The sequence below is a fragment of the Pelodiscus sinensis genome, chromosome 7 (assembly GCF_049634645.1).
Source record: "Pelodiscus sinensis isolate JC-2024 chromosome 7, ASM4963464v1, whole genome shotgun sequence".
Classification (NCBI taxonomy): Eukaryota; Metazoa; Chordata; order Testudines; family Trionychidae; genus Pelodiscus; species Pelodiscus sinensis.
The window spans coordinates 61,495,707-61,519,491 of record NC_134717.1 but is presented as its reverse complement, the minus strand read 5'-3'; the positions used below and the strand labels follow the sequence as shown (position 1 = coordinate 61,519,491).

Below are 23,785 nucleotides of genomic sequence, written 5' to 3'. Positions count from 1 at the left end.
TTTGGGCTTCAGTCCGCAGCCCTACGGTCACCCACCACCCATGCATGCACCCATTCTGTCACATGTGGCATAGTTATATGACAAATGCTGATTTGGGCTACAGGTGTATTTGTTGGAGACAGCTTCATGGTTTGGAGCAGTAGCCAAATCACCACCGACCATTTTCACGTTCTGATTCAAGCCTAGTGTGCTGCAGCTTAAGGAGTCTGCAAGGTGAAGGCTTTTCCTGAAAGAGAAACAGGGAGATTCTTTCTTTTCTCTTCTCTCCGTTTCCAAAAAGAAACGGGTCTTGATCGACATACACGGCTGCTCCTCTAGCACTGGAAAAGCAAGCTAGATCACTGCTCTTGGGGATTAGCACTCTTTGAAATATTTGCCCTGCTCTGTCCTCGCGCAGCTCCTGGCCATCTAAATATTGGTCATTTTCCTACCCATGCAATGAGCTGTCATGTGATTCAGTTGGGGAGTTCTGTTATCCAAAGATACTCAGCCGGGGAGTGTAGCTTTGTGAAACAGTCCTATAGCCCAGGCTGTGAGGCAGGACCACTGGGCATAAAAAAGAGCCCAGTATTGAGGTCTGTGAGTAGTGATTATATTGAACTAGCCAAGGGTATCAAAGACGCTAAGATACAGCAGTGATGGATGGCAGTGTGTAAGCGCTAAGTTTGGCTTCTAGCGTGGTATCTATTAGCCTGCAAGCTTTGCGGAGCTGCTGAAAGTGCTAATAAGGGAGCATCGATAGCATTGAAGGCAGGGCAATCTCAAAGCAGAACATTTCAGCCTAAGCTGAAGTGTGTTTGTTCACGCAAAGGCGGCCCGGGAGATGTGAAGAAATGGCACCTAGATCAAAGCTGTTTGCTACACGCGCATCCCACTTGTCCAAAGCAACGCATCAGACAGTGAAACAACCTCAAAGCTGTATATTGACTGAGAAGCAGGGACTGGGGTATCTGCTTGTGGGAAAAGGCCTCTCAAAGAGTGATGAGAAACACCAGTCTAAGAGCGGTTCATGATTAAGGGGATAATGGCCCCTTAACAGAAGAAAGGAGTCACAACTGCATGGAGCGAAAACACGACAAGGTGTTCCTAGCTAGAAGAACAACATACGCAATCCAGGTCCTAGTGGGGCATGGTGGAAGAGGGAGCAAGCAACCATGCCTGGGCCCCAGAGGACTCAGGCCAGCCTTACCAAAAGCCCATGCCATGTGGGAGGGGGCTCAGACAAGTGGTTGGGTGACAGCCCCACCAGGTGTCCCCCTTGGAAAATATGGCCATCCTCCTGAACTAATACAGCTCCTTTTCACTCCCTATGCCCCTAGGCATCCAACACAGCGAGGAGTGAGCAAATTGCCTAGGGCATAACTACGCTTCGTGGAAGGTCCATGCTGCCACGGTCAATCTTCCAGAGTTTGATTTAGTGGGTCTAGTGAAGTCTCACTAAATCGAACTCAGAGGGTGCCCCCATCGGCGCTGGTACTCCTGCTCCTCATGAGAAGTAAGGGAAGCCGATGGAAGCATTTGCTCCCATCAGCTTCCTGCAGTGTGTACGGTGCAGGAAACATGATGTAAATTACGTCGATTCCAGCTATGCAATGTACATGGCTGGAGTGGCACATGTTACTTCGACCTTCCGCTGTAGCATAGATCAGGCTTTAGAGGTCTTCTACTGCATCACAGAGCATTATTTATTGGGTCAGAGCCTCCTCTGGCATAAGTCAGCGGAGCTCTGTGAACACTAACGGAGTTGTTCCAGCATACACTGGATTAAGGGCCATTTGCACCCGTTGACAATCTGTCCAGGGATGTGAAATACACCTGTTGTGACGGAGGAGCTAATTTTGCTTGCAGAGCCTTGATTAATAGTGATGAGGAGGGAGCAGAAAAGGACGCAGCTCGATTCCAAGAGCAAGTTTTTAAGGGGGGAGTGAGGACAAATGGAAAGATGAGCTTTGCCGACCCCCTCATCCATCATCAAGTCTGCTTACGGTGGCAGAAGGCATGCATCAAGGCATATAGGCACAGAAAAGCGACATTATACTGATGCTGATTTCCTGTCTAACTCCCATAATATGGTCCAAGAGAGCCAAACAAGAGAATGATTTCCCTCGAGATAAAGGACAGGAAATCATGATCCATGAGCATCAGAGGAAGAAAGGGAGGCCTTGGCATTCCTAAGGGAGTCATTTCTTCTCCTCCATCTTTAATAAATCTAGACTGACTCACTGGAGATTTGACGACTAAAGCTAATTTCCTGCCACGTAGAGGCTCTAAGCCGTTCAGTCCTCTGGTTGCTTTATTCTCCTGAATTTTAATGGCTGCCATCTAACAGACTTGCTGAAGTGTAAATTCTGTAATCACAGAGCCAGGAATTTTTAATGACCGTATCAAGGCCATAGAGGAGCAGAAAGACAAATGATAGCAACCCCTCTTATGTTCTGTCCAAGCCAAGTAGCATGGGACATCTTGGGAGGTTTGTCATCCATAGATCTGTAGCTAATGGGGTGGGGAGGGGCAGGTTATTAGAGTTTAGCTCCTTCCGAGAAAGAATTTGAAAACAAATCTAAGATATTCATTGCATAGAATCCCCAGGCTGTGACTCCTCTGAAAAGGGATTAGCCATTTCCGACCCAAGACTTCATCCCAAGTTGAACATTATTCATAGTCAGTGTTCGGGACTTAAAAGGGAGCAGGTGAGTTGCTTCTACTCGTTGTTGAGGTGTCTGGGAGGGAAGCAGTGCTGTAGTGGGCCCAGGCAGCGTGGAAACCGTAGGATCCTTTCCGGAGAGGACAGAAATGGCATTTGCCATATTATATATTTGCCATATTATGTATTATGGGGATAGCCGCTGCAGGTGGATTTGCTACATGCTTGGTTGCAAATAGCACCGGAACGCAACTTCAAGCCTTGTGAACGAGGAACAGTTTCTCCGTGTTTACAGAGCCACCCTTTTCAGCAAAATCACCCTACGTTCAACTTACGTGGCCTGCGGCTATACTCGGCTGTTGGCACCCTCCTCTCCATGCTGCCGAGGGCCCTCCACTCCTCCATCTCTCACGGCCCCTGTGACGGACCGGGCCGTATCTGGCCACAACTGAGGGCGTCCGCTCAGGGTGAATTGTTCCAGTCCGGGGCTCCTTACAGCCCCCAGACTGGTGACCTCTCCAAACAGGCCACAAACCAGTCCCACAGAGCGCTTCAGCAACCTGCCTGAAGCCTCCCGAGCAAAACCCCTCCGACACCCCAGCAATATCCATGCCCCAGATGGCCCCGGGCCTATACACAGGTGGGGGGGTCCTAGCACCCAATCCCACCTACCCCGAACAAGTTCTGTCCGGTTCCAAGAAACCAGCCACAGATCCCTGGTCAATTTACCCTCTGGACCTTACCCACAAATCACACTGGGCCAATCCTTTAGAATCTATATCTAAAGGTTTATTATTACAATAAAGAAAAGCATGAGAATAAGGTTGTTAAAGATTAGTACGTTACATGCACCGAATCTCCCAGTCCTCGATGCAGGCTCTAGCAGAGGTGTTGCAGCTGCTGGTTTAAAAGTTCTTGTTGCACATCCTAGGGTCAGGATGGGTTCACAGCTCTTCCGGGCTCTTCGATCCCTGCAGTGCTGCCTCTGGGATGAAGTGCTGAGCTGAGAACCAAAATGGCATCGACCACATGGCCTCTTTATACCTCCTTCCTGGCCTCTTCTAGTATGTAGCAGGTCACCTGGTCAGAGGCCAATCTCTGTGTTCCCTGCTGGCTGCTCTCAGGTGACAGCCCCCATTCTTTGGGTGTGTCCTTGGCCCAGTGAGAGCCATTGTTCCACAGGGCCTCGGTAATTAGCATGTCCACAGGCTCGGCCCTGCCCAATGCTTAACCACATGCAGGGAAATCTTCAGTGTCCATACAAGTGCATGCTAATAATTGCACACACAGACATTATACAAACACATGAACAGCGTACATAGGATTATCCGATAATAAGCTTCTATTCAATACCTCACATGGCCCCCTTCTATACCATTTTTGGGGCCAACACCCACACCTATGGGTGCATCAGTGATCTGGCTGCTCCCCTCAAGATCCAGCAACGTGACAGCCCCGTCATTTGTTCTTGAGCTCCCCTCTTTCCATGTTGGCGGCCATGGTCCTGGTGTGTCTGCAGCTGGGCCGAGCCCCTCTTCAGAACTGCCAGGGCTGCTCTCACAAGAGGGAATGATCGCTCCCGTTTTGCAGTCTGCAGGTGAAGTTACTTATGGATAGTTCGGCCATAGTGAGGGGTTTTCCCTCAGCAAAGTGCAAGCCCAGCGGGATCCAAGTCCCACACAGAAGGCAGAAAGTCTGACGGCATCCTGAAGCCATAGGGACACTCCTTATATTGCTGGTACTAAACCGTCTCATTGAGCCAGTTGTAAGTGAGGAATCGCTTCATAAAAATCAGTGGAGCTCTTAGGCTGTGTCTACTTTGGTGTGATCTTGCGCAAAAGCAGCTGCTGTTCTAATGTGTGAAATCAGGGCTCCTTGCGCAAGAACTATGATGCTCCCGCTCAGGGATAAGCCCGCTTGTGCAACTGTTCTTGCGCAAGAGGCCAGTGTAGACAGGCAACATTAATTTCTTGTGCAAGAAAGCCCGATGGTTAAAATGGCCATCAGAGCTTTCTTGCGCAAGACAGTGTCTACACTGGAATGGATGCTCTTGTGCAAAGGCACGTGCCAGTGAAGACGCTCTCTTCTGGAAGCGTTTTTGCAAAAGAGTTCTTGTGCAAAATCATGCTAGTGTAGACGTAGCCTATTAGAGTCTTAGGTTGCATCTCTACTCTTGCAACCATGGTAGCCCCTCCGGTACAGGTCTCTGCTAATCTCTTCTTGGATGAATAATCTTTTTTCACTCCCCTACAATACCACTTGGAGTTGCACAGATATAAAACAGGTGTGCGTAGACAGGCCTGTTGCTCCTAAACCTTCTCTCGGTGGCAAATGCAAACTGCCTCCATGGCACAAGCACAGTACACTGATTTTCAAAGGCCTTTGCTGAATGTGGCTGCGTAGGTACGAATACACCTGCTGCCAATGTACAGTAGAACTCCGAGTTACACACGCCAGAGTTACAAACCGAACAGTCAGCCACCTCCCTCCTTTGGAACCGGAGGTACGCGAACAGGCAGAGGTACAGACAAAACTGATGACAAATATAAAGGGAAAGTTGTTGTTTTTTTTTTTTTAAAAACAAAGTCCAACCACTTTTGAGCATTCACCCAGGAGGGATTCAAATGCTGCCCAGGTGATTGGCAGAGTACCCATCACCAGTAGAAACTAGAGTTGTTGGCTCGAGTCCCACAACTTGAACTCGAGTCCGACGTAAGTCGCCTAGGTGACTCGACTTGAGACTCGACTTGGTTCATTGTTTGTGACTTGAGACTTGCTAATTTTGTTAAATCGACTTGGTGAAAAAATTGTCTGAAAATGCTGCTGTTGTTAGTAACAAACTGCCCACAGCAGCGATTGCGGCTCTGCCTCTCAGCTGGACTATAAGTAGTTAGCAAGTACGATTTATGTCAATAAATGAAAACAGATAGTGATTATTGTTATTTGTTGATATTGATGGCTTGTACAAAAGTGACTTGACATTTTTTAAATTAAGACTTGAGACTCGACTTGGGACTTGAACTGTAGTGACTTGAGACTTGATAAGGACGACTTGAAGACAACAGTGGTAGAAACATCTGCTGTGCACAACCACACATACCACAGTGCACACAACACATTGTTTTCCCGCACATGATGGTTTTTACAAATTTCCAAGAGTATTTTACAGGAAACAGAACTCAGAAACACCTTCCCAAGTTGAAAGTCATGGGTTGGTAAGACGCCTCAGGGGTTGGGAAAAAACCCAGTTTCGGAAAAACCCGTTTTTTATCCAAACCCCAAACACTTTCAGTGAAGTATTTTGGAGATTGGATTTTCGTTCCAGAAATCCCCAGCCCCATAAAAACCCAGCAACTCATTTTCACTTTCATCATTAAGTCACATTTCACAGAAAGAAAAAACACTTCTGTGAAGGGCAGTCTTAGCCAGCTGGGCATGAAGAAGTCACTTGCCGAGGCTACCTCTGTGCATGGGGGCTGTGAATCCTGCTCCCCAGAGAGAGAGAGAGAGAGTGTGAGTGGTGTTACCAGGCTCTTGTTTCAGCCCATGCATAGCACTGTTAGCACCCTGTCACGCACAGGGAGCACTAACTAATACCCATGTCACCCTGTGCTGCCCCCTCCCCCACCTCACAAAACCTTCCCTGCTGGTGAGAAAAGAATCCCTCCTAAACACAACTGCAGGAACCACACTGCCCCCTACAGGCCTACCCTGCTTGGACTGCTCTCCCCAGCTGTGGTTTGCGGCTCTCTGTGGCCCTTGGTGAACTGTCTGGGAGTGAAATATCAGAAGGGTCGCCCCGTTAGTCTGGATCTGCAAAAGTGACAAGGCGTCCTGTGGCACCTTATAGACTAACGGATGTGTTGGAGCATAAGCTTTCGAGGGCAAAGACCCACTTTGTCAGATGCATGTCTGGGTGTGGTGCACGTCCCCCATCTCATGATGCTTAGACCACTTACGAGGTATGGCTACACTGCAGAGTTTTTTTTGGAAAAACAACAGTTTTACTGAAAAAAGTTTCTCTTATTCCCACGCTGCAATCATGTTTTTTCAGGGGGAAAAAAATAATCATCAAACAAAGAGAAGGGTTTTTCTGACATTGGTAATCCTCATTCTACACGGGAGAAACCTTTTTGCAGAAGAGCTCTTTCGGAGAAAGGTGTGTGGGGACGGGGAAGAGGGAGCTCTTTCAGAAAAAGAGGAAAAAGCACAGGTGCCTCGGTGGCCACTCCATCTATAGTAATCACAGCTGAAATGTGAGATAGCGTCCACGCTGTATGGACGCTATCTGTCGAAAAAGCAAATTGCTTTTGACGCGCTTTGGCAGTGTGGACATTTTCTTTTGGAAAAAGTTTTTTGCGGAAGATCTCTTCCAAAAAGCTTTTTCCGAAAGAAGCCTGCAGTCTAGACAGCCCCACAGAGAAAGGAGTCTGCTCTATAGCTTTAGCTAGGAGCCAGCTGGCTTTTAGCTTAGGCAGCAGGCTCATGTACTAAGCTCCAGGGGTTCCAGGTTCAATTCCACCTGTGGCTGTGATGCAGACATCGGGGTGGCAGGGTCAGGGGAGATGACCTCCTGGGGTCTCTTCCAACCCTATGATTCTATGAGTAAACAATCTCTGGGCTCCCCTTCTACTCCCAGCTAGCTGTGTGAACCCCCCCCCCCCCAAAAAAAATGGACGCTGCAAGGAAAGGTGTGAAAGGGATTCAGGCAAAACTGAAAGCTATAAAACAGCACTCGGGTGTGTCCTTCCTAGACGCCGGAGACTGAGCGTGAGACACGCATGGCCCTGCGTCAGCAAGGGAACACAACATCGGGGCACGCCCGCAGTGGTCTGCGCGGTACCGCACCACCCCTCTGCCGCGGGAAAGCAGGCTATTTACCTCTAGTGACTCAGTGTCACACTAAGCTCTCCAGAACACAGCAGAGGCTGCTTCTCCGAGACAGCGTGAGGCTGAAAAATAAAGAGGGCCCAATTCCCCAAAGGGTGCCATCTGGGTGTTGGGCAGTCCCAGCTGCAGCTAGCGGGAGCCTGCCACACACATCTGTTTAGACGCGCTCTCCCCTAGGAGCAGGCCCAGCAAGAGCGTGGTCAGTGCGGGGGTGATCCACCACCCTGCAGGCCCAGGTTCAAAGAGGGAGGGAGGTGCCAGAGTCCCTTTGTGCATCCAGGCCTAGCTGTGTAGCACTTTGCACATTCAAACAGAATGATGCCCACGTGGTGCCTGCCTGGCCAAAGGCAGCAATGCCAGCGCCCCCTTTGCATCACCGTAAACGAGTAGTTCTGAATTCGAGGCTGCAAAGAACACAGGCCGCATTCTGCTCTAGCCTCCAATGAGCAAGAGGTAAGGGAAAACCTGCGGCATTTGCGTGATGTTTGGTCGTGCGCAGAAAAGACACCTCCTAGCGCAGTGTTTCTTAAACTGTGTACCATGGGACACTGGTTTACCATGAGGCAGTTGGAGGTGTGCTGTGGAGAACAGAATTCAAAATGGCCACCCTTAAAGGAGCAGGCAACTTTTTTTTTTTTTTTTAAACTCAACTTCTCCCCCCCCCAACCTCTCTTTTTTTTGCTTAACAAAAAAATCCGTTGTTTTCCTAAAAAATTGTTTTGTGTGTTTCAGTCTTAAAAAGTTTAAGAAACACTGCCCTAGCGGATAACCCTAAGCACATCCACAGGGGCACCTGGCGCTACAAGACTACTGGAACATCACCCTGGGGGCTTCCTGGGCAGCAGGTGTACGAGTGCGCAGTTACTCCACAGGCTGTGAACTTCTTCAGCTGCAGTGGCACAAGCGTTCCAAGCTGTGCAGGCAAATCTAGGCTGTGCACTGCGGGCACCAGGCCGCGGAGGGGTTGCGTGCGTCTTCTGCAGCAGTGGCACACGTGCTCTGTAGAACAGCCACGCCCCAATGCTGTGAATTTTTCCCAGGGTGGCGCCGCACCCAGGAAGTGGTAGGGTGCTACGAGCTTCCTCAGGAGTAAGCCTCGTAGTTCAGACACCCGTCCTGCGTCAATGGTTGCCGTTGTTCCCTCCGCTCCCACACAAGAAGAGCCAGGCCAGGTCAAGGTGCAGATTCTTTAATGCTTTCGCAGCGATTAGCGCATTTCAGAGATCGTGTGGCAGGGTTATTTGTGGGCAGCTCCGGGGCAGAGGGACTGGGCTTTGAGAACTGCTGCTCTGAACGAAACCGGCTAAGTGCTTTGGAGCAGAGAGGTGGGACTCATTCCACCCCTGCGCAGCCTGCCGCCGAGGCAGATCTCCTGGCTGAGAGCATTTTAGATGATCAGGTCATCGCTAGGCCTCTGTGCCCCCCCCCTCACATCCCAGGTGCACAGCCCGGGTGTCTTTCCTGGGGAACAAGGTGGTTAGTGGGGGACCCTCCTGTAGAAGCCGCCCACGTAGCGAGCCCAGCCCTGCGCCTCACTCCTGGGGGCAGCCTGTCTTCATACCAGTGGGACTGCTCAAAGGAGGAAGGGCTGCTCTAAGCCTGGGGCACTTGTCAGACATTGTTCCCGAATGCTCATTAAAACGGCACCAGGCTCGCCGCTTTCCAGGGCCCGATGCACCAGGTGGAGCGCCATATGCGCCATTCATAATCTGCCTACCTCAGGTTCCTGGCCTGTAGGATACCCTGGGAGATGAGCCTCCTCAGGCCTACTCAAAGGCCAGGGTGTAACCCTGGCGTCTCCTGCTCTCGTGGTGGATTGGGGTTTGCTATGTCAGTCCGTAGCGGCTCAGGCGTGGATGGTACAGCCGCCCCTTTGGCTCCTAGCTGGTACAGCTGGCGGGATAGGTCAGCCACATGGGATGGGCTGCCTTCCTGTCTGGCACAGCCCCCCACCACACTCTGCTGCCTTTGGCCTGCTGGAAGCGGAACAGAGGCGAGGGGGGGGGGGGGGGGGATGGTCGAAAGGACGATGAGGAAGGTAGGAACCTATCACATTAAAAAACACACACACACAGGCCGACCGGAGCCCAGTGCTCGGAACACGCCCCAGGACATAGACAAACAAACCCCACATCTGTATTTCAAACTCAGGCTTTCTGCTCACGTCTCGGGGAATGGACGCACCCTCCAGCCGGCTCCGGCACACCCGGCCCCCTACCAGGCAAAGAGCGGCTTGCCGTCCTCCTTGGAGAGCTCGCACAAGCAGTTCAGCAGCAGCAAGGTGTCGCCCAGGAACTTGGAGGGAACCACGTCGATCACCACCCGGCGCAGCTCCGCCGGGCTGCTGTGGAGTGGGCTGGCCTGCACGTCGGGCCGCTGCTTCAGGATGCCGTAGGTGTTGATCAGGAACTCGCTGAACGCCGGGTGCATGTCCCGGTTGTAGCCCATCTTCTCCAGGCGCGTGGTGAGGGACAGGTAGCGCTGCGTCATGGCGCGGTGCTTCTTCTCGTCCACAGAGCCATCCAGGCACTGCAGGGAGGCCTAGGAGGTTTCAAAACCCATGAAGAGGCAATTAGCTCCTTTTCGGGGTAGGCACAGAGCGGGTGTGGGGGGTTCCACTTTCTAGTTGCATCCAAAACATCCTGGTCTGGGACGATATGCTAGAGAACCAAGGCCCAGTACGGCCAGAGGGGACACCGAAGCCACAAGCCGAGGGCGACCATATACCTTGTTCTGGCCAGGGCAGCCCCTTTATGCTCTGTTCCAGCTGGCTTGACTTCCCCCCACCCCAAAGGAGGAGCGTGTCCCATTTGCTCATGCTGCCTCAGTTTCCTCAGACTTCCTCAGTTTGCTCGTGCCAGCGGGACACACTCCCATTTTTGCCAAAAAGCACAAGGTGTGGCGTGGAGGGGGCAGGCAGAGATACAATGGCGGGGGCAGAACTGGAAAAGGGAGCAACATTCCAGCATAGGGCTCCAGGGACGGGCGACAGGTTCCTGAGGGGACCCCGCTGGGTTCCAGAAATGGGGGACAGCTTCCCAGGCAGGGTGGGAAGGGTGCTGGGTAGCCACCTCACACAGGTGAGGGACATCAGCGTGTGGCTGAGGTGCCCCGTTTTCAACTAGGAATCGGGGTCACCCTCCTTAAACCGCACTTGTCACGATGCGGCGAGCATGGAAGCTGAGGGGGGGTCTCCGACTTGGCAGGCCTGACCCGGCAGGAGGCCCACATGTGGACACCCCTCCATGACGCCCGGGTTTCCTACACACAGACCCCGAGTGTCTGTCTGGGCAGAGCTGGGTTTGGCTGGCCTGTGAAGCAGCTGTCAATCGCTGCTTCTCCTCTGAAGCAAGGCAGGACGCTGGTGAGCTTTCCGGTTCGGAGGGAAAGGGAGCCAGGCCCAGCCCTTCCGCAACGGGGACCAGTCACCCCAGGACATGGAGTTCTCTCACCACGCTAGCTGAACTGACGCCCCAGGGAAGAGGGCAGGCGGACCATTCCCACCTCAGTGAAATACTGTTTCCTCTTTCGCAAGGAGCTTCAAAAAGTGACAGGTCCGCGAAACTTTTTGCTTTCCGAGTTCCGCTGGAAGATTTCCAGCCACCATTCTCTCCATCAGATTCGAGGGTGGATTTACCTTTCGGATTTTATCAGGGATGTTGGACACGGTGTAACCATAAAGTCGCGTCACTCCCGGAAACACATAAGCGAGGATGCGTCTGTCTAGCTGGAAGGCAATCTCTCCCACAATGCGGCCATTATTCTTGCTGTTCAGCTCAACCTCTGTGTGAAGGAGAAGGCTGGTTACACCGTAACGTAAGCCACAAAGCCCAAAGGTGTTCCCCATGCAGAGATTCAGGTTCACGTTTTACGGTACGGTTTGAGCCAGATGCCAGAAGAGAGGTTGTATCATCACACAGGTTCTACACATAGATGTGCCTCTATACAACCCAATACAGTACTGGCTTTGCTGAGCCATGCACAAACTGGATAACCTCTGCCTCCTTAAATAGACTGGCTTAAGTAAATGCTCGTGGAGATGGACTTTGTAAATAAATACATGTAGAAGGAGAAAAGCAAGACATATTCAGGACTTCTCAACCACAACCTCCCCCCCCCCCCAATCATTTCAAGATGGGCTCTTCCACACCAGGGCACAGGCTGCACTCTGAGGATTTGCTGCCATTGCTCTGCACACCCGCCCGGTGTGGGTGGCTTCCCGCTATGGCAGGGGAGCCAAGCGCCTCGAGGGCCAGATCCAGCTCATGGGAGGGAGGAGGGGAAAGGGCGAAAGAGGCAGCCAATGGGAGCTGCAAGTTGTACTGGGGGCAGCTTGCAAAATCCCCCTCCCCCCATGGGCTTGCAGCTTTCATAGAGCTGCTCTGAGGATTTGGGAGGGGAGGGGAAGGGCACGCAGGGAGCTGGCAGAAGCTCCCATGGGCCGGACTCAGCCCGTGGGCCATATTTCCCCCTGCTCCGGCTCTAGGGCAGTGTTTCTCAATTTTTTTTTTTTTTTTTTTTTATAAAGTACCCCTTTTTAAAAAAAAAAACTGAAGTACCCCTGGTACCTACAGTTTTCAGACAATTTTTTTCTACCATTGCAACCCATTTGTTTAAAGAACTTAATCATAGCCGGGTGGGCAATGACATTTTTTGGTGCAACAAGTACAAAAATAATACAACGCTGGAACACTTCACACAAAGATTCAGTTTTCTCCAGACGTCAGTGGTGTTGACGTGACCCCCAGACGTCTCTCGAGTACCCGAGGTTACTCGTACCACTGGCGGAGAAACACTGGGTGAGAGCATCCCAAAGCCTCCATGCTCACAGAGACAGCTTGTGTTTGGCATTGGTGAAGCCCATCCTTAGCTACAGTTATTGGCAGCCAGCCCAGGGGAAAGGACACCATTACCATTTAAATAGGCGTGGGGCTTCGGCGGCTCATCTCCTCCCGGCATCTCCGAGAACCAGACTTTTTTTTTCCTGCGTATCTCTTCCATGTCCACGGAGATTTTCTCACTCACTAGGTCCCGGGCGCTGTTCACGTGGGGGAGCGGCTTCCTTGGGGGACTTCCTGGGATAAATGCTTCAGGGGGTTTGAAGGACCCTGGGAACACTGTCTTTGCGTAGTCCCCTTCCTTGTTGGAGAGGCTGGGGGGAAGAAATTCTCCCAGGGAGGAGAGCTGCGGCTGACCCAGCAGGTCCGAGGCATTGAGGGCGCTTCCATGCTGCTGGAGAGCTGCAACAAAGCAGAAGGGGGCATGGGAGCCGAGTCAGCCGTGGCTCTGTACGGATTTGCAGTGAAGAGGGGCTGAGGAATCTAGAGGGCCCGTCTGATCATCCGTCTAGGTGTCTGGGGCTGGAAATCCAAGTGCTGCTTAGTGCCTCGTCATGGGGGCCTCAGTGTTATGCCCAGAGCTTATCCGCCCCGAAGGCTGGGCCCACAATCTGTCTGGCCCCGCTCTCTGCGCCCAGACCTAACCGGGCGCGACTCAGGAGCCCGGGCTGTGTTCAAAGGGGGCTTTGCCTGGAAGAGCAGGCGGGGAGACGTTCAGAGCGGCGGTGCTCTGGCAATGTTGTCAGCAGCATGGGACCCGCTCCTACAGCGTCCCGTAGCCAGGGACACATGCTGCAGGGAAGCGGGGTGGGGGGTGTTCTGGGCAGGGTAACTGGAGGGCGCAGGGTTTGGGGGCCACACTGACCCCTTCTCCACCTGGTCTTTCCCTGCTGTGGTCCTTTCAGGAGCATCTGGGGCCCCAGGCGGGTTTCCCGCCAGCCCAAGACCTAGCTGGCGTGGAGGTCCCCCACACGAATATTTCAGCCACCGTAGGTGTGGGGCCATGAAGTCAGGCCAGGGGATTGCCCCACTTGGATCCCTTTCCCCTGGGAGTCAAGGGACACAGTCTGCCACAGACAGCTTCACAGAGCCACCTCAGAACACGCGCAAGAGGACTAGCCGGCTCAGCCAGGGAAATTCTCACTTGCAACGAGCCTAGATGCGATGCCGCACCGAGCCCAGGCTCGCCACGGCTTCCAGGGGACATGGTACCTCGCGCCAGCACTGCTGCCCCACCTGCTCCGGAGAGGCACAGACACGCGGCGGGCGAGGGCTCCCAAAAACCTGAGCTACAATACAGGGCTCAGTTCTTACCTGTCCCATATAAGCGACTCCGAGCCTTCACTCCAGCAGGCGACGGGCCGTTGACACAGACGTTCAGCCGCGAGAGGTCCATCGAGTCCGGCAGCTGTTTCTCCACCCTGCTGGACCAGGAAGTGCTGGAAACCACGGCGGGCTTCCTCTCCCGGGGGGTAGGCTGAAACAAAGCGGGATTGTTGCCAATCCCCTGCAAGGTTGCCTCTGCCGGGGCTTTGGGGCTGAGCAGAGCGGCTTCCTCGTTTGCCATGTGAAGAGGGGAGTAACTGAACTCCTGCAGCTGGGAAGGGTTTAGGTGACTTGGGCTCTCCAGAGGCTGGATCTCTCTTCCGTACGGCTGGGCTACAAGAGAGAACAGAGCATACAGAAGGGCACGTTTTACTCTGACAGCGCATCTCTTTTCTCCCGCGCTAGAAGGGCCATCTGTCCCCCATGGAAGGTGCCACGGGCCTAGCAGAGCTTGGAAGCAGGGCAGCGTTTTCAGAGCACGGACAATGAACTTTACTGGGGCCCTTTCTGTCGTGTCCTCAGTAGACAGACCCTTCCAAAGCCAGAGCGCCAGTGAGTAGCTGGAACATGCACCAGAGCGGGATTGGTTTGCTGGTGAGGACATCAGAGGGAATAAACTAACAATGAGATCAGGTTATTTCTCCAACAGGTATGTGACCAGGAATCTTGCACCGGGGTGTACACTGGACCCGGAAGGTCAGGTGAAGGTATCCAATTCCAGCTACATACCTGCAGCTGGCTTAAACCCGAGCGTGGCGCCATCTTCCGGGAGCAAATGCTCCCTTTGGCTTCCCGTACACCTCACAACTGCGAGGACACCGGCACTGACAGGAGCCGCCACAGTGTTTTATCTAGTGGGTCTCAACTAGAGAGTCACTACATTGAACACCAGAAGATCCACTTGCATGCTGGAGATGCGGCTTTGATTAGCAGGCTGTTAGTAACAGAACCAGGCGCGCCCGGACACAGCCGGCCCCAGGACTGAGGGCTTGTTTGGGATAATTCCCATAATCTCGTCAAGACCTGCACGTTGGCTGACACTAAGGCATCCACCTGACCTCGCCTGGCTAAGGCTTAGGCATGCCGTGCGAGCCTTGTCTCCTGGGAACCTGTGGCCTTCTGTCCGAGGTGGGGTCTCGAGCAGAACCTGCCGAAGGGGGCCTGTGACAGCAGCAACAGGCCGAGGAAAGGCCTTTGCTGTTCAGAGTGGGGCTCCCAGAGCCGGTTCTGAATGTCGGCAATAGGTCTCTGGGACGGGGGACCACGGACAGGGCTGGGCATAACCCACCCTCCCATGCCACAGCAGCCAGTCAGGCTAACGGGCTCAAGGCCGAGTATCAGGACAGGCACAAACTCCCTTGTTACACCCATCTCTGGTCTCAGTGATGAACCGGGGGAGAGAGGGAGATGCCCTGTCCCTAAGAATAAGCCACAGGGCTCCTGCACATCTGTTGCACTTCCCGCCCCCTACAAAACAGCAGCCCGGTCTCAGGAATGGAAGAATGAGAGGGGGGGGGGGGAGGAGAGAACTGCAAAATGTACCGGGGGGGGGGGGGGGGAGGGAGGCGGGGTAAATCTCTTCCCAAAGCCAGAGGAGATTTCAGCACAAGGAAGGGATGCCCACTTCCCCACAGAGCCCTGAGCATGGGTAATTCAGTGAGCATGCAGTGTGTAAGCACAGCCATTGGCACGTCTGCTCAATCAGCCAGGAGCCTTGATTTAAGGAGCTCCTGTGACCCACGGATGAGGTTTACCAGTTATTTTGAGAGAAGGGTTTACTCTGGAAATAACGCCTCTACACAGTGTTTTATTTCAAAATTGCACCATAATGCAAATGAAGCGTGGGATATTTAAATCCCGGCTTCATTTACAATTTTGAATGTCTTCATTTGCATCCCTCTGTTGAAAGAGGGTGCAAGCGTAGACATATCTTCAGTGTGCAGCAGCAGTCAAAAAAAAAAAAAAAAAAAAGAGAATGTTAGGAATCCTTTAAAAAGGGATAGAGAAGACAAAAAAAAATCCTATTGCCTCTATATGAAACCACGGCACACCCACATCTTGAATACTGCGTACAGATGTAGTCACCTCATCTCAAAAAAGATACCTTGGCATGGGAAAAGGTTCAGAAAAGGGCAGCAGAAGTGATGAGGGGCAGGGGCAGATGACTGTTTTGCGGGGCCCCGGGCAGCATAACTCCGCGGGGGCCCCCCCCTTTGCTACGGCGCATGCGCGGGGCTTTAAGCGCGGGGCCCAGGGCAGCCACCCCGTTCGCCCTTCCCTATACCCGCCCCCGATGAAGGGTTTGGAACAGGTACCATATGAAGAGAGATTAAAAAGGGAAACAAGATGACATTCTATAAATATATTAGAAGCAAGAAGACGACCAAGGACAGGGTAGGCCCATTGCTCAGTGTGGAGGGGGAAAAAGTAACAGGAAACGGCAGAGATGCTTAATGACTCTTGTTTTGGTTTTCACGAGAAGTCTGATGAAGGAATGCCTGACATAGTGAATACTAGTGGGAAGGGGGTAGGTTTAGAAGATTTTTTTTTTTTTTAAAAGACCACACAAACCCACACCCCTCCTCCCCCAAGTTTAAAAAAATCACTTAGAAAAGTTGGATGTCTGCAAGTCACCAGGGCCTGATGAAATGCATCCTAGAATATTCAAGGAGCTGATAGAAGAGGTATCTTAGCCTTTAGCTATCATCTTTGGAAAATCATGGGAGACAGGAGAGATTCCAGAAGATTGGAGAAGGGCAAATATAGTGCATATCTATAAAAAGGGAAATAAAAACAACCCAGGAAACTACAGATCAGTCAGTTTAACTTCTGTGCCAGGGAAGAGAATGGAGCAAGTAATTAAGGAAATCATCTGCAAACACGTGGAAGATAATAAAGTGATAGGGAACAGCCAACATGGATTTGTAAAGACCAATTCATGTCAAACCAATCGGATAGCTTTCTTTTATAGAATAGCGAGTCTTGTGGATACGGGAGAAGCGGTGGATGTGGTATACTTAGATTTTATTAAGGCATTTGATACGGTCTTGCATGATATCAATATAACTAGGCAAATCCAACTTAGATGAGGGTACTATAAGGTGGGTGCATAACTGGCTGGGTAACAGTTCCCAGAGAATAGTTATTAATGGTTCACAATCTTTCTGGAAAGGAGTAACAAACGGGGTTCTGCAGGGGTCTGTTTTGGGACCGGTTCTGCTCAATATCTTCATCGACGATTTAGATATTGGCAGAGAGAGTACACTTAAGTTTGCAGATGATACCAAGTTGGGAGGGGTTGCAACTGCTTTGGAGGATATGGTCATAATTTAAAATCACCTGGACAAATTGGAGAACTGGTGTGAGGTAAATAGGATGAAGTTTAATAAGGACAAATGCAAAGTGCTCCACTTAGGAAGGAACAATCAGTTTCACACATACAGAATGGGAAGTGACGATATAGGAAGGAGTACAGCAGAAAGGGATCTAAGAGTTATAGTGGACCACAAGCTAAATATGAGTCAGTGTGACACTGTTGCCAAAAAAGCAAACATGATTCTAGGATGTATTAACAGGAGTGTTGTGAGCAAGACAGGAGAAGTCATTCTTCCACTCTACTCTGCGCTGATTAGGCCTCAGTTGGAGTATTGTGTCCAGTTCTGGGTGCCACATTTCAAGAAAGATGTGGAGAAGGTTTAAAACTAATAAAAGAAAGTTCTTCTTCACACAGTGCACTGTCAACCTGTGGAACTCCTTGCCAGAGGAGGCTGTGAAGGCTAGGACTATATCAGAATTTAAAAAAAGAGCTAGATAAATTCATGGACGTTAGGTCCATAAAAGGCTATTAGCCAGGGGATAGAAATGTTGTCCCTGGCCTCTGTTTGTCAGAGGCTGGAGAAGGATGGCAGGCGACAGATTGCTTGATCATTGTCTTCAGTCCACCCCCTCTGGAGCATCTGGCACTGGCCACTGTCAGCAGACAGGATACTGGCCTAGATGGACCTTTGGTCTGACCCGGTATGGCTATTCTTGTGTTCTACGTTTAAAACAAAGAAAGGAAAGTTTTTCTTCTCTCAGTGCATAGTTAAGCACTGGAACTCCTTGCCAGAGGATGTGGTAAAGGCTAGAACTTTAACAAGGTTCGAAAAAGAGCTAGATGGAGTCATGGAGTTAAGGTCCATCAACGGCTATTAGCCAGGATGGGTAGGAATGGTGTCCCTAGCCTTTATTTGTCTGGAGGTGGGTGACAGGAGAGGGATCACGTGAGGATTACCTGTTGTGTTCACTCCCTCTGGGGCACCTAGAATTGGCCACTGTCGGCAGACAGGATACTGGTCTAGATGGGCCTTTGGTCTGAACCAGTATGGCCATTCTTCTGTTCTTTTGAGAGTCCACAGTGTTGGTGGGACACTGGGGAGCATGCAGAAGAGACTGGGGAGGTGTGGGAGAGCTGGCATTGGTTTCAGGGCTGAGGTAGCCTTACTGCAGAGTCCCGTCTTAGGAAAGAGCACGTGAGTTTAAATACTTAGAACTTGCAAGAGTCGAATGGGTGGATTCAAATACAGCCACCGTGGGAACTGCCCTCTAGGGGCGCTTAAGCCAGGATGATCACTGAGCTAGAGGGCCGCTATTCACGAGAACAATCTAGGTCTTCCCGGTTCTCCTTACCTCCTTGGCCCGGGGAGCAGACATTCGGATACACGGGCGCAGAGCGGGAAGGGACACACCGCCCTTGGCTGCTGTTCTCATAGTGCTGATTCAGTAACGAACGCAATTCATAGTTCTCTCGGAGCAGCCTAACCTGGTTTTTCAGGTACGTGTTTTCGTTCTGGATGGTCCTGATCCACTCGCTGTCCTCGCTCATCGTCAGCCTCCTCCTCCGGGTGGAGTCGGGGGTAGCAGGCCGCCTCAGCGGGGCCAGAGTCGCCTCTCCCACGGCTTTCAAAGTCCCCCCAGGAAGTCTTGGAATGTTCCTACCCCATTGTGAGCTCATGGCTCTTAAAGGAACGGCTGGGTTTTTAAGCCCTGAAGACTGCGTCTTGGACATAACCTTGGAGGAGGCCAGATACAGTCCTAGAGCTTAACCCTCAAATCCTGATCCAAACCCCAATGAAATCAAGGGAAGGCTTCACACGGGCCTAGTAGCAGTGTGGTTGCCAAGGACAAAACTATTTCTCAGGAGAATTTACTTTTCCTTCTAGAAAAAGTAGAAAAACCAAGGCTTGCTGCTAGTTACATGAAGATCTACATACTTTTTTGGAACTTTTTGGTATTCTTCTTGGCCAGGCCAGCAGAAGCCTGGAAGCTAGCCCGGGATACCAGAGATACTCAACTTCTCCTCCTAATGCAGAGGAGAGAAATCTCTTTGGTCAGGGGATGCTGATGCACAGAAAGGAAAGAAAAAAAAAACCCAATCAGGGGCCAAGTGAGAAGCAAAAAAAAAAAACTACACATCACCATAACAACTACGAAAACCAAGTCACTGATGTGGTCCCTGACATTCTCCTCGCACACTGGAGCCTAGCGGGACCCAGGCTAGTCGGTTGTGGGGCCCCTTACACTCTGAGGTGGGGTCAAAAGTGAGGGGTTCAGTGTGTGGGGCTGCCAGAAAGCAGGTTTGTGATGTGGGGGTCCAAGCAGGGGGAGGGTACAGGAGCCTCAGGGGCTGGATCCAGGCAAGTCAGGGGCTGGATTCAGCCTTTGGGCTGTGTATTCCCCACCTCTGTCCTATAACAACCCTGTATAGACAATACAACTCCTTATATTGACTAAGTATGCAGACCAAAGCGGCAAGAACACAGAAGGCTATGGCAGCATGGAAAATAAAATACCTTCATGTCACTGTGTTTATCGCTTGCTCCAATGTTTTGGTTGCCACGTATTTGTCTAAAGGCAAAGGGATACTACCGTGAACCCTAATGTTTCAAAGTTCACTCGTAAGCAGTAGCCTCCCCAGGAACTGAAATTGGGGGGGGGGGTTCAAATTTACAAGGGGCAGTGTCAGGGTTGATGAGGGGTGAGACCGTGAGGGTGACAGTGGGCCGTATGGCACCATAGTTCACAAAAGTGGGGGGGTGTTAGGGAAACTTTGGGGGGGCGGTTAGGGAAATCCCTGCTCGTTAGGACTGTCCTGCAGCGCCAAGCACACTGGTATTTCCAGAGCAGGTGGGCGTTTAGGACAAGGATCCTTATTTTCACTGACTCTGGCCCTCTTCTCCCCAGGAGGCAAAGCGCACCAGGAGCTCTGGTGCGTCAACCACAGAAAGCTGCCCGGCTAGATTGAGTCAAAGCGTCTGAACTTGAAATGCAGAGAGAAATTGGGACTGTACAGAAAGAAGATAAAATCCAAGGTCCAAGCTATCCTGATTCCTCAGCAGGGAGAGTGGAAAGCAAGCTAAATGGCAGCACAGATGACAGATTTTACTCTCCTTAGTGGAATGCCATCCCTTTCCCAGAGTGCAAATCCACCTAGGAGGCAGCAGTAACAAGCAATTGCCAACAGGTGGCAGACTTACACCTGTAAGCACAGTCTGTAGGATCCTACAACCAAACCCAGGGCCTGCCCCTAAAGGACACCATGCAGTAACCAAGTGCCCTCTCCAGAAACAAGCTCACTCATTGCAAGTGCAATTAGTGAATCGTTGGGGGACAGACTGGGCAAGAGAAAGTGTCACAGCTCCATGAGGAGGCTGGGGAAAGCAGAGGCTGGTTTCTTGCATCTAGGATAAGGTGCAAAATGGGGAGGGGGATCTTATACCTTGACTACTGCCTGTGACTCCAGATCCTTTGCCCCCTGCTTTCTGGTGTTGTAGAGACTGGCCTGCACGTTCTGTGAGAATTGTTTTTTGCCTGCAAAAAGCCTCATTAACCTCCTGCTCCTGCCAGCTGCGGGGAGACCAGCCCTTGCAGCTGCTGTACCTCAGAGAGGATCCCTCCGTGTTTTCCTCGTGGCATTAACAGGCAGATGGTCACACAGGGATGAAGCGGCTGTGCTGGCTGTTACAAGACCCCGAACAAGGGAGCAAGCCCACCAGGGCATGCCAGCCTGCAAAGCAACCTACATGCCGTCCTAAAGGCCAGCACCCATCGGGGACAAAAGGGCACATGCATCAGACTCTCCTCTCCAGAGACAGCAGACACACAGGGATGAATTTGCACTTTCCCCAAGAGACAGGTGGGGGCCAGGCTCAAAGCCATCTATCCGGCAGGTGGGCTGTAAAGGAGAGGAGGAATGAATCTCAGAAGACCCACAAATTGTGTGTGCTAATTGTGCACCTAATCCTCATTACTCGGTCACACAGCTGCCTTCCTACACAACCATTTGACCTGCCTTTGGAAGGGGAGAGGGAAGAGACTATATAAAACAAGGAAATGTATTGAGAGAAAAAAACCTCTTGATAGTTAGAGGATGGTGGTACCAAGAGCAAACGTAGCAGGCCCAAGAACAGATTTGGATTTGAGAACCTGCTGCAAGCGTTCAAGAAGCTGTAGTTTGCAAAGCTTGTTCCAGCTGGGTTTGTTGCACATGCTGCCAGGTGGATTGTAAAGTAGCCAGAGGCCATGAAGACAAACAGTAGCGCCTGCATTTAGGAGATGCGGTCTAATGGGACAGCTTAACACAGTGCCAGCATTAGCCCTTTGGAGGCACGCAGCAGGAATATTCCTGGCCCTCCTCAACACATACTAATAATCGATGCAGGATTCCCAGGTAGGTTCAAGCAAGTGCTCAGTCTGCTTATGCATAGCACCAGCTCTGCCTGAAAAAAAGTCACTGGAAGATGGAAGCTTAGCTTAATTTCTTCACTATTGGTAGAAAAAAAAGGGAGGCCCTGCTGGTCAATGCAAACAGGACCCCAGACATCCCATGGGGCACACGCCTTCCCCACACATACCCTTGTTTTCCTACCAAGGGTATGTAATGCTCTACCCTTACCTGCAGCTCAGCTCCCAAACAGCGAGCACACACTGACTACAGGCAGGGACTATGCTAGCAGCTGCTGTGAGTTATATGCCAATGACCCGGTCCCATAATTCTCCTAATAGTGGTCCCTTTACCATAAGCGCAGTAGTACTGCAGCCCTGGAATGCATGGGACTGGATATGGTGCCACTGATATTCCTAGAGCAGAAGGGATCCAAGCCGGGCCGGGGGGGGGTCTCCCTGTGAGTGCAGTGGCTGGGGGGGAGAGAAGCGCCCACATGCCGACGGGCTGAGTCATGAGCTGGGTTGCCACAAGGCCCGGCCTGCTCCCAGGCTTATGCTCTCAGCCCAGCCAGGCTGACGTGGCTGCATCCCTGCAGCCGGAGACGCATGTTTCAGGGTGGGCCCTTGTGTCACAACGTGCTGGTGCTCGGTGCAGCAGCTTCCCCCACCTCAGTCAGGCACCCCAGGTCTTACCACCCGGCCCCACCCTGCCTCAGAGCCAGACGTCACCCCCCACCTGGCTCCCTCTGCCATCCCCCTCACCATGGCCTCTCATAAGACAAGAGGGCCACCGTTCCCCCAGCCTCCTTCCCATGAAACCCACCTCTGTGACACCCCGTATTCCAAACGCCACTGGGCTCCCCAGGCCCTGTGCACCCCGCCTCTGTGACAGCCCTTCCCCCCAGCCCTTCACAGCTCCCCAGGCCCTGTGCACCCCGCCTCTGTGACAGCCCTTCCCCCCAGCCCTTCACAGCTCCCCAGGCCCTGTGCACCCCGCCTCTGTGACACCCTGCCCCACCCCCGCACGGCTCCCCAGGCCCTGTGCACCCCACCTCTGAGACACCCTGCCCCTCCCCCGCACGGCTCCCCAGGCCCTGTGCACCCCGCCTCTGTGACACCCTGTCCCACCCCCGCGCGGCTCCCCAGGCCCTGTGCACCCCACCTCTGTGACACCCTGCCCCACCCCCGCACAGCTCCCCAGGCCCTGTGCACCCCGCCTCTGTGACACCCTGCCCCACCCCCGCACGGCTCCCCAGGCCCTGTGCACCCCGCCTCTGTGACACCCTGCCCCACCCCCGCACGGCTCCCCAGGCCCTGTGCACCCCGCCTCTGTGACACCCTGCCCCACCCCCGCACGGCTCCCCAGGCCCTGTGCACCCCGCCTCTGTGACAGCCCTTCACCCCACTCCCGCACGGCTGCCTGGGCCTCACACATCTTGCCTCCAACCTTCACCCTGCTCCCAGAGTCGCACACCCCCTGCTTCTGTGACACGCCAATGACCTTCAACCACTACCCCACCCTCAGGGCCTCACCATCCTGCTGCTGTGATTCCCCCGCCTCCAACCCCCGCACCGTCTCCAGGGCCCCCACACGATGCCTCTGTGACACTCCCACTCCCACTTCGCCTTTCCACACTGTCCCCAGGGTCCCACACGCCTTGCCAGCGCGATTACTCCCTCTTCCAACTTCCCCTGCTTGCCATTTATCACCCCTGAGCAGGAGGAGAACCACATCGACCAATTCCCTCGGTCGAGTTTCTCCCACACTGTTACCAAGCGGAGCGCCTGCATTTGAGATCATGATTTTATAGCCCTCTGTGGTATTCCCCTCAGTCTTCCCTTGTCTAGGCTGAAAAGTTCTCATCTTTTTAATCTCTCTACATCTGCAGGCAGTATTCCAGATATGGGCGTACTATGGATTTATACAGAGGAAATAAGATATTCTCCGTCTTATTCTCAATCCCTTTTTAAATGATTCCGAACATTCGGTTTGCTTTTTTGACTGTCACTGGACATTGAATGCAGGGTTGCTAGGTGTCCAGTATTGACCCGGACAATCCAGTATTTTCACATCTTGGCCAGTAAAAAAATTCAGAAAATACCGAATACATAAAATGTCCAGTATTTTCTGATTATTTTTCCTTGCCAGGAGGCAAAAATACCAGATATCAGGCAACCCTACACACACCCAGCAACCAGGCCCAGGCCCAGCCCTGCCCCATGGACTTCCCGCGGGACCCTCTTCCAGGTCCCCACATCACCCCGCTTACCTGGTTGCACAGAGGAGCTGTCTTGTGGCTGGAGCAGAAAAACAAGATGGCCAGCAACAAAAAAAAAAAAAAAAAAAAAAAAGCCTCTTTTTAAAGGGGCCATGCTGTTTTCT

The 23,785-nt window shown here is 52.2% G+C and overlaps 1 protein-coding gene across 1 annotated transcript; it reads right to left on the bottom strand.

Moving 5' to 3' along the window:
* Window positions 1–8,707: 8,707 nt before the first annotated feature.
* LOC102443677 (speriolin-like protein) lies at window positions 8,708–18,659 on the bottom strand. The gene is made up of 5 exons (XM_006127469.3): window positions 18,367–18,659; window positions 13,687–14,031; window positions 12,448–12,774; window positions 11,172–11,317; window positions 8,708–10,075 (listed from the first exon to the last, which is right to left on the bottom strand). Exons 1-5 carry the CDS (start codon window positions 18,560–18,562, stop codon window positions 9,749–9,751), a joined length of 1,341 nt encoding a protein of 446 aa, XP_006127531.2. The 5' UTR covers window positions 18,563–18,659; the 3' UTR covers window positions 8,708–9,748.
* Window positions 18,660–23,785: the final 5,126 nt, after the last annotated feature.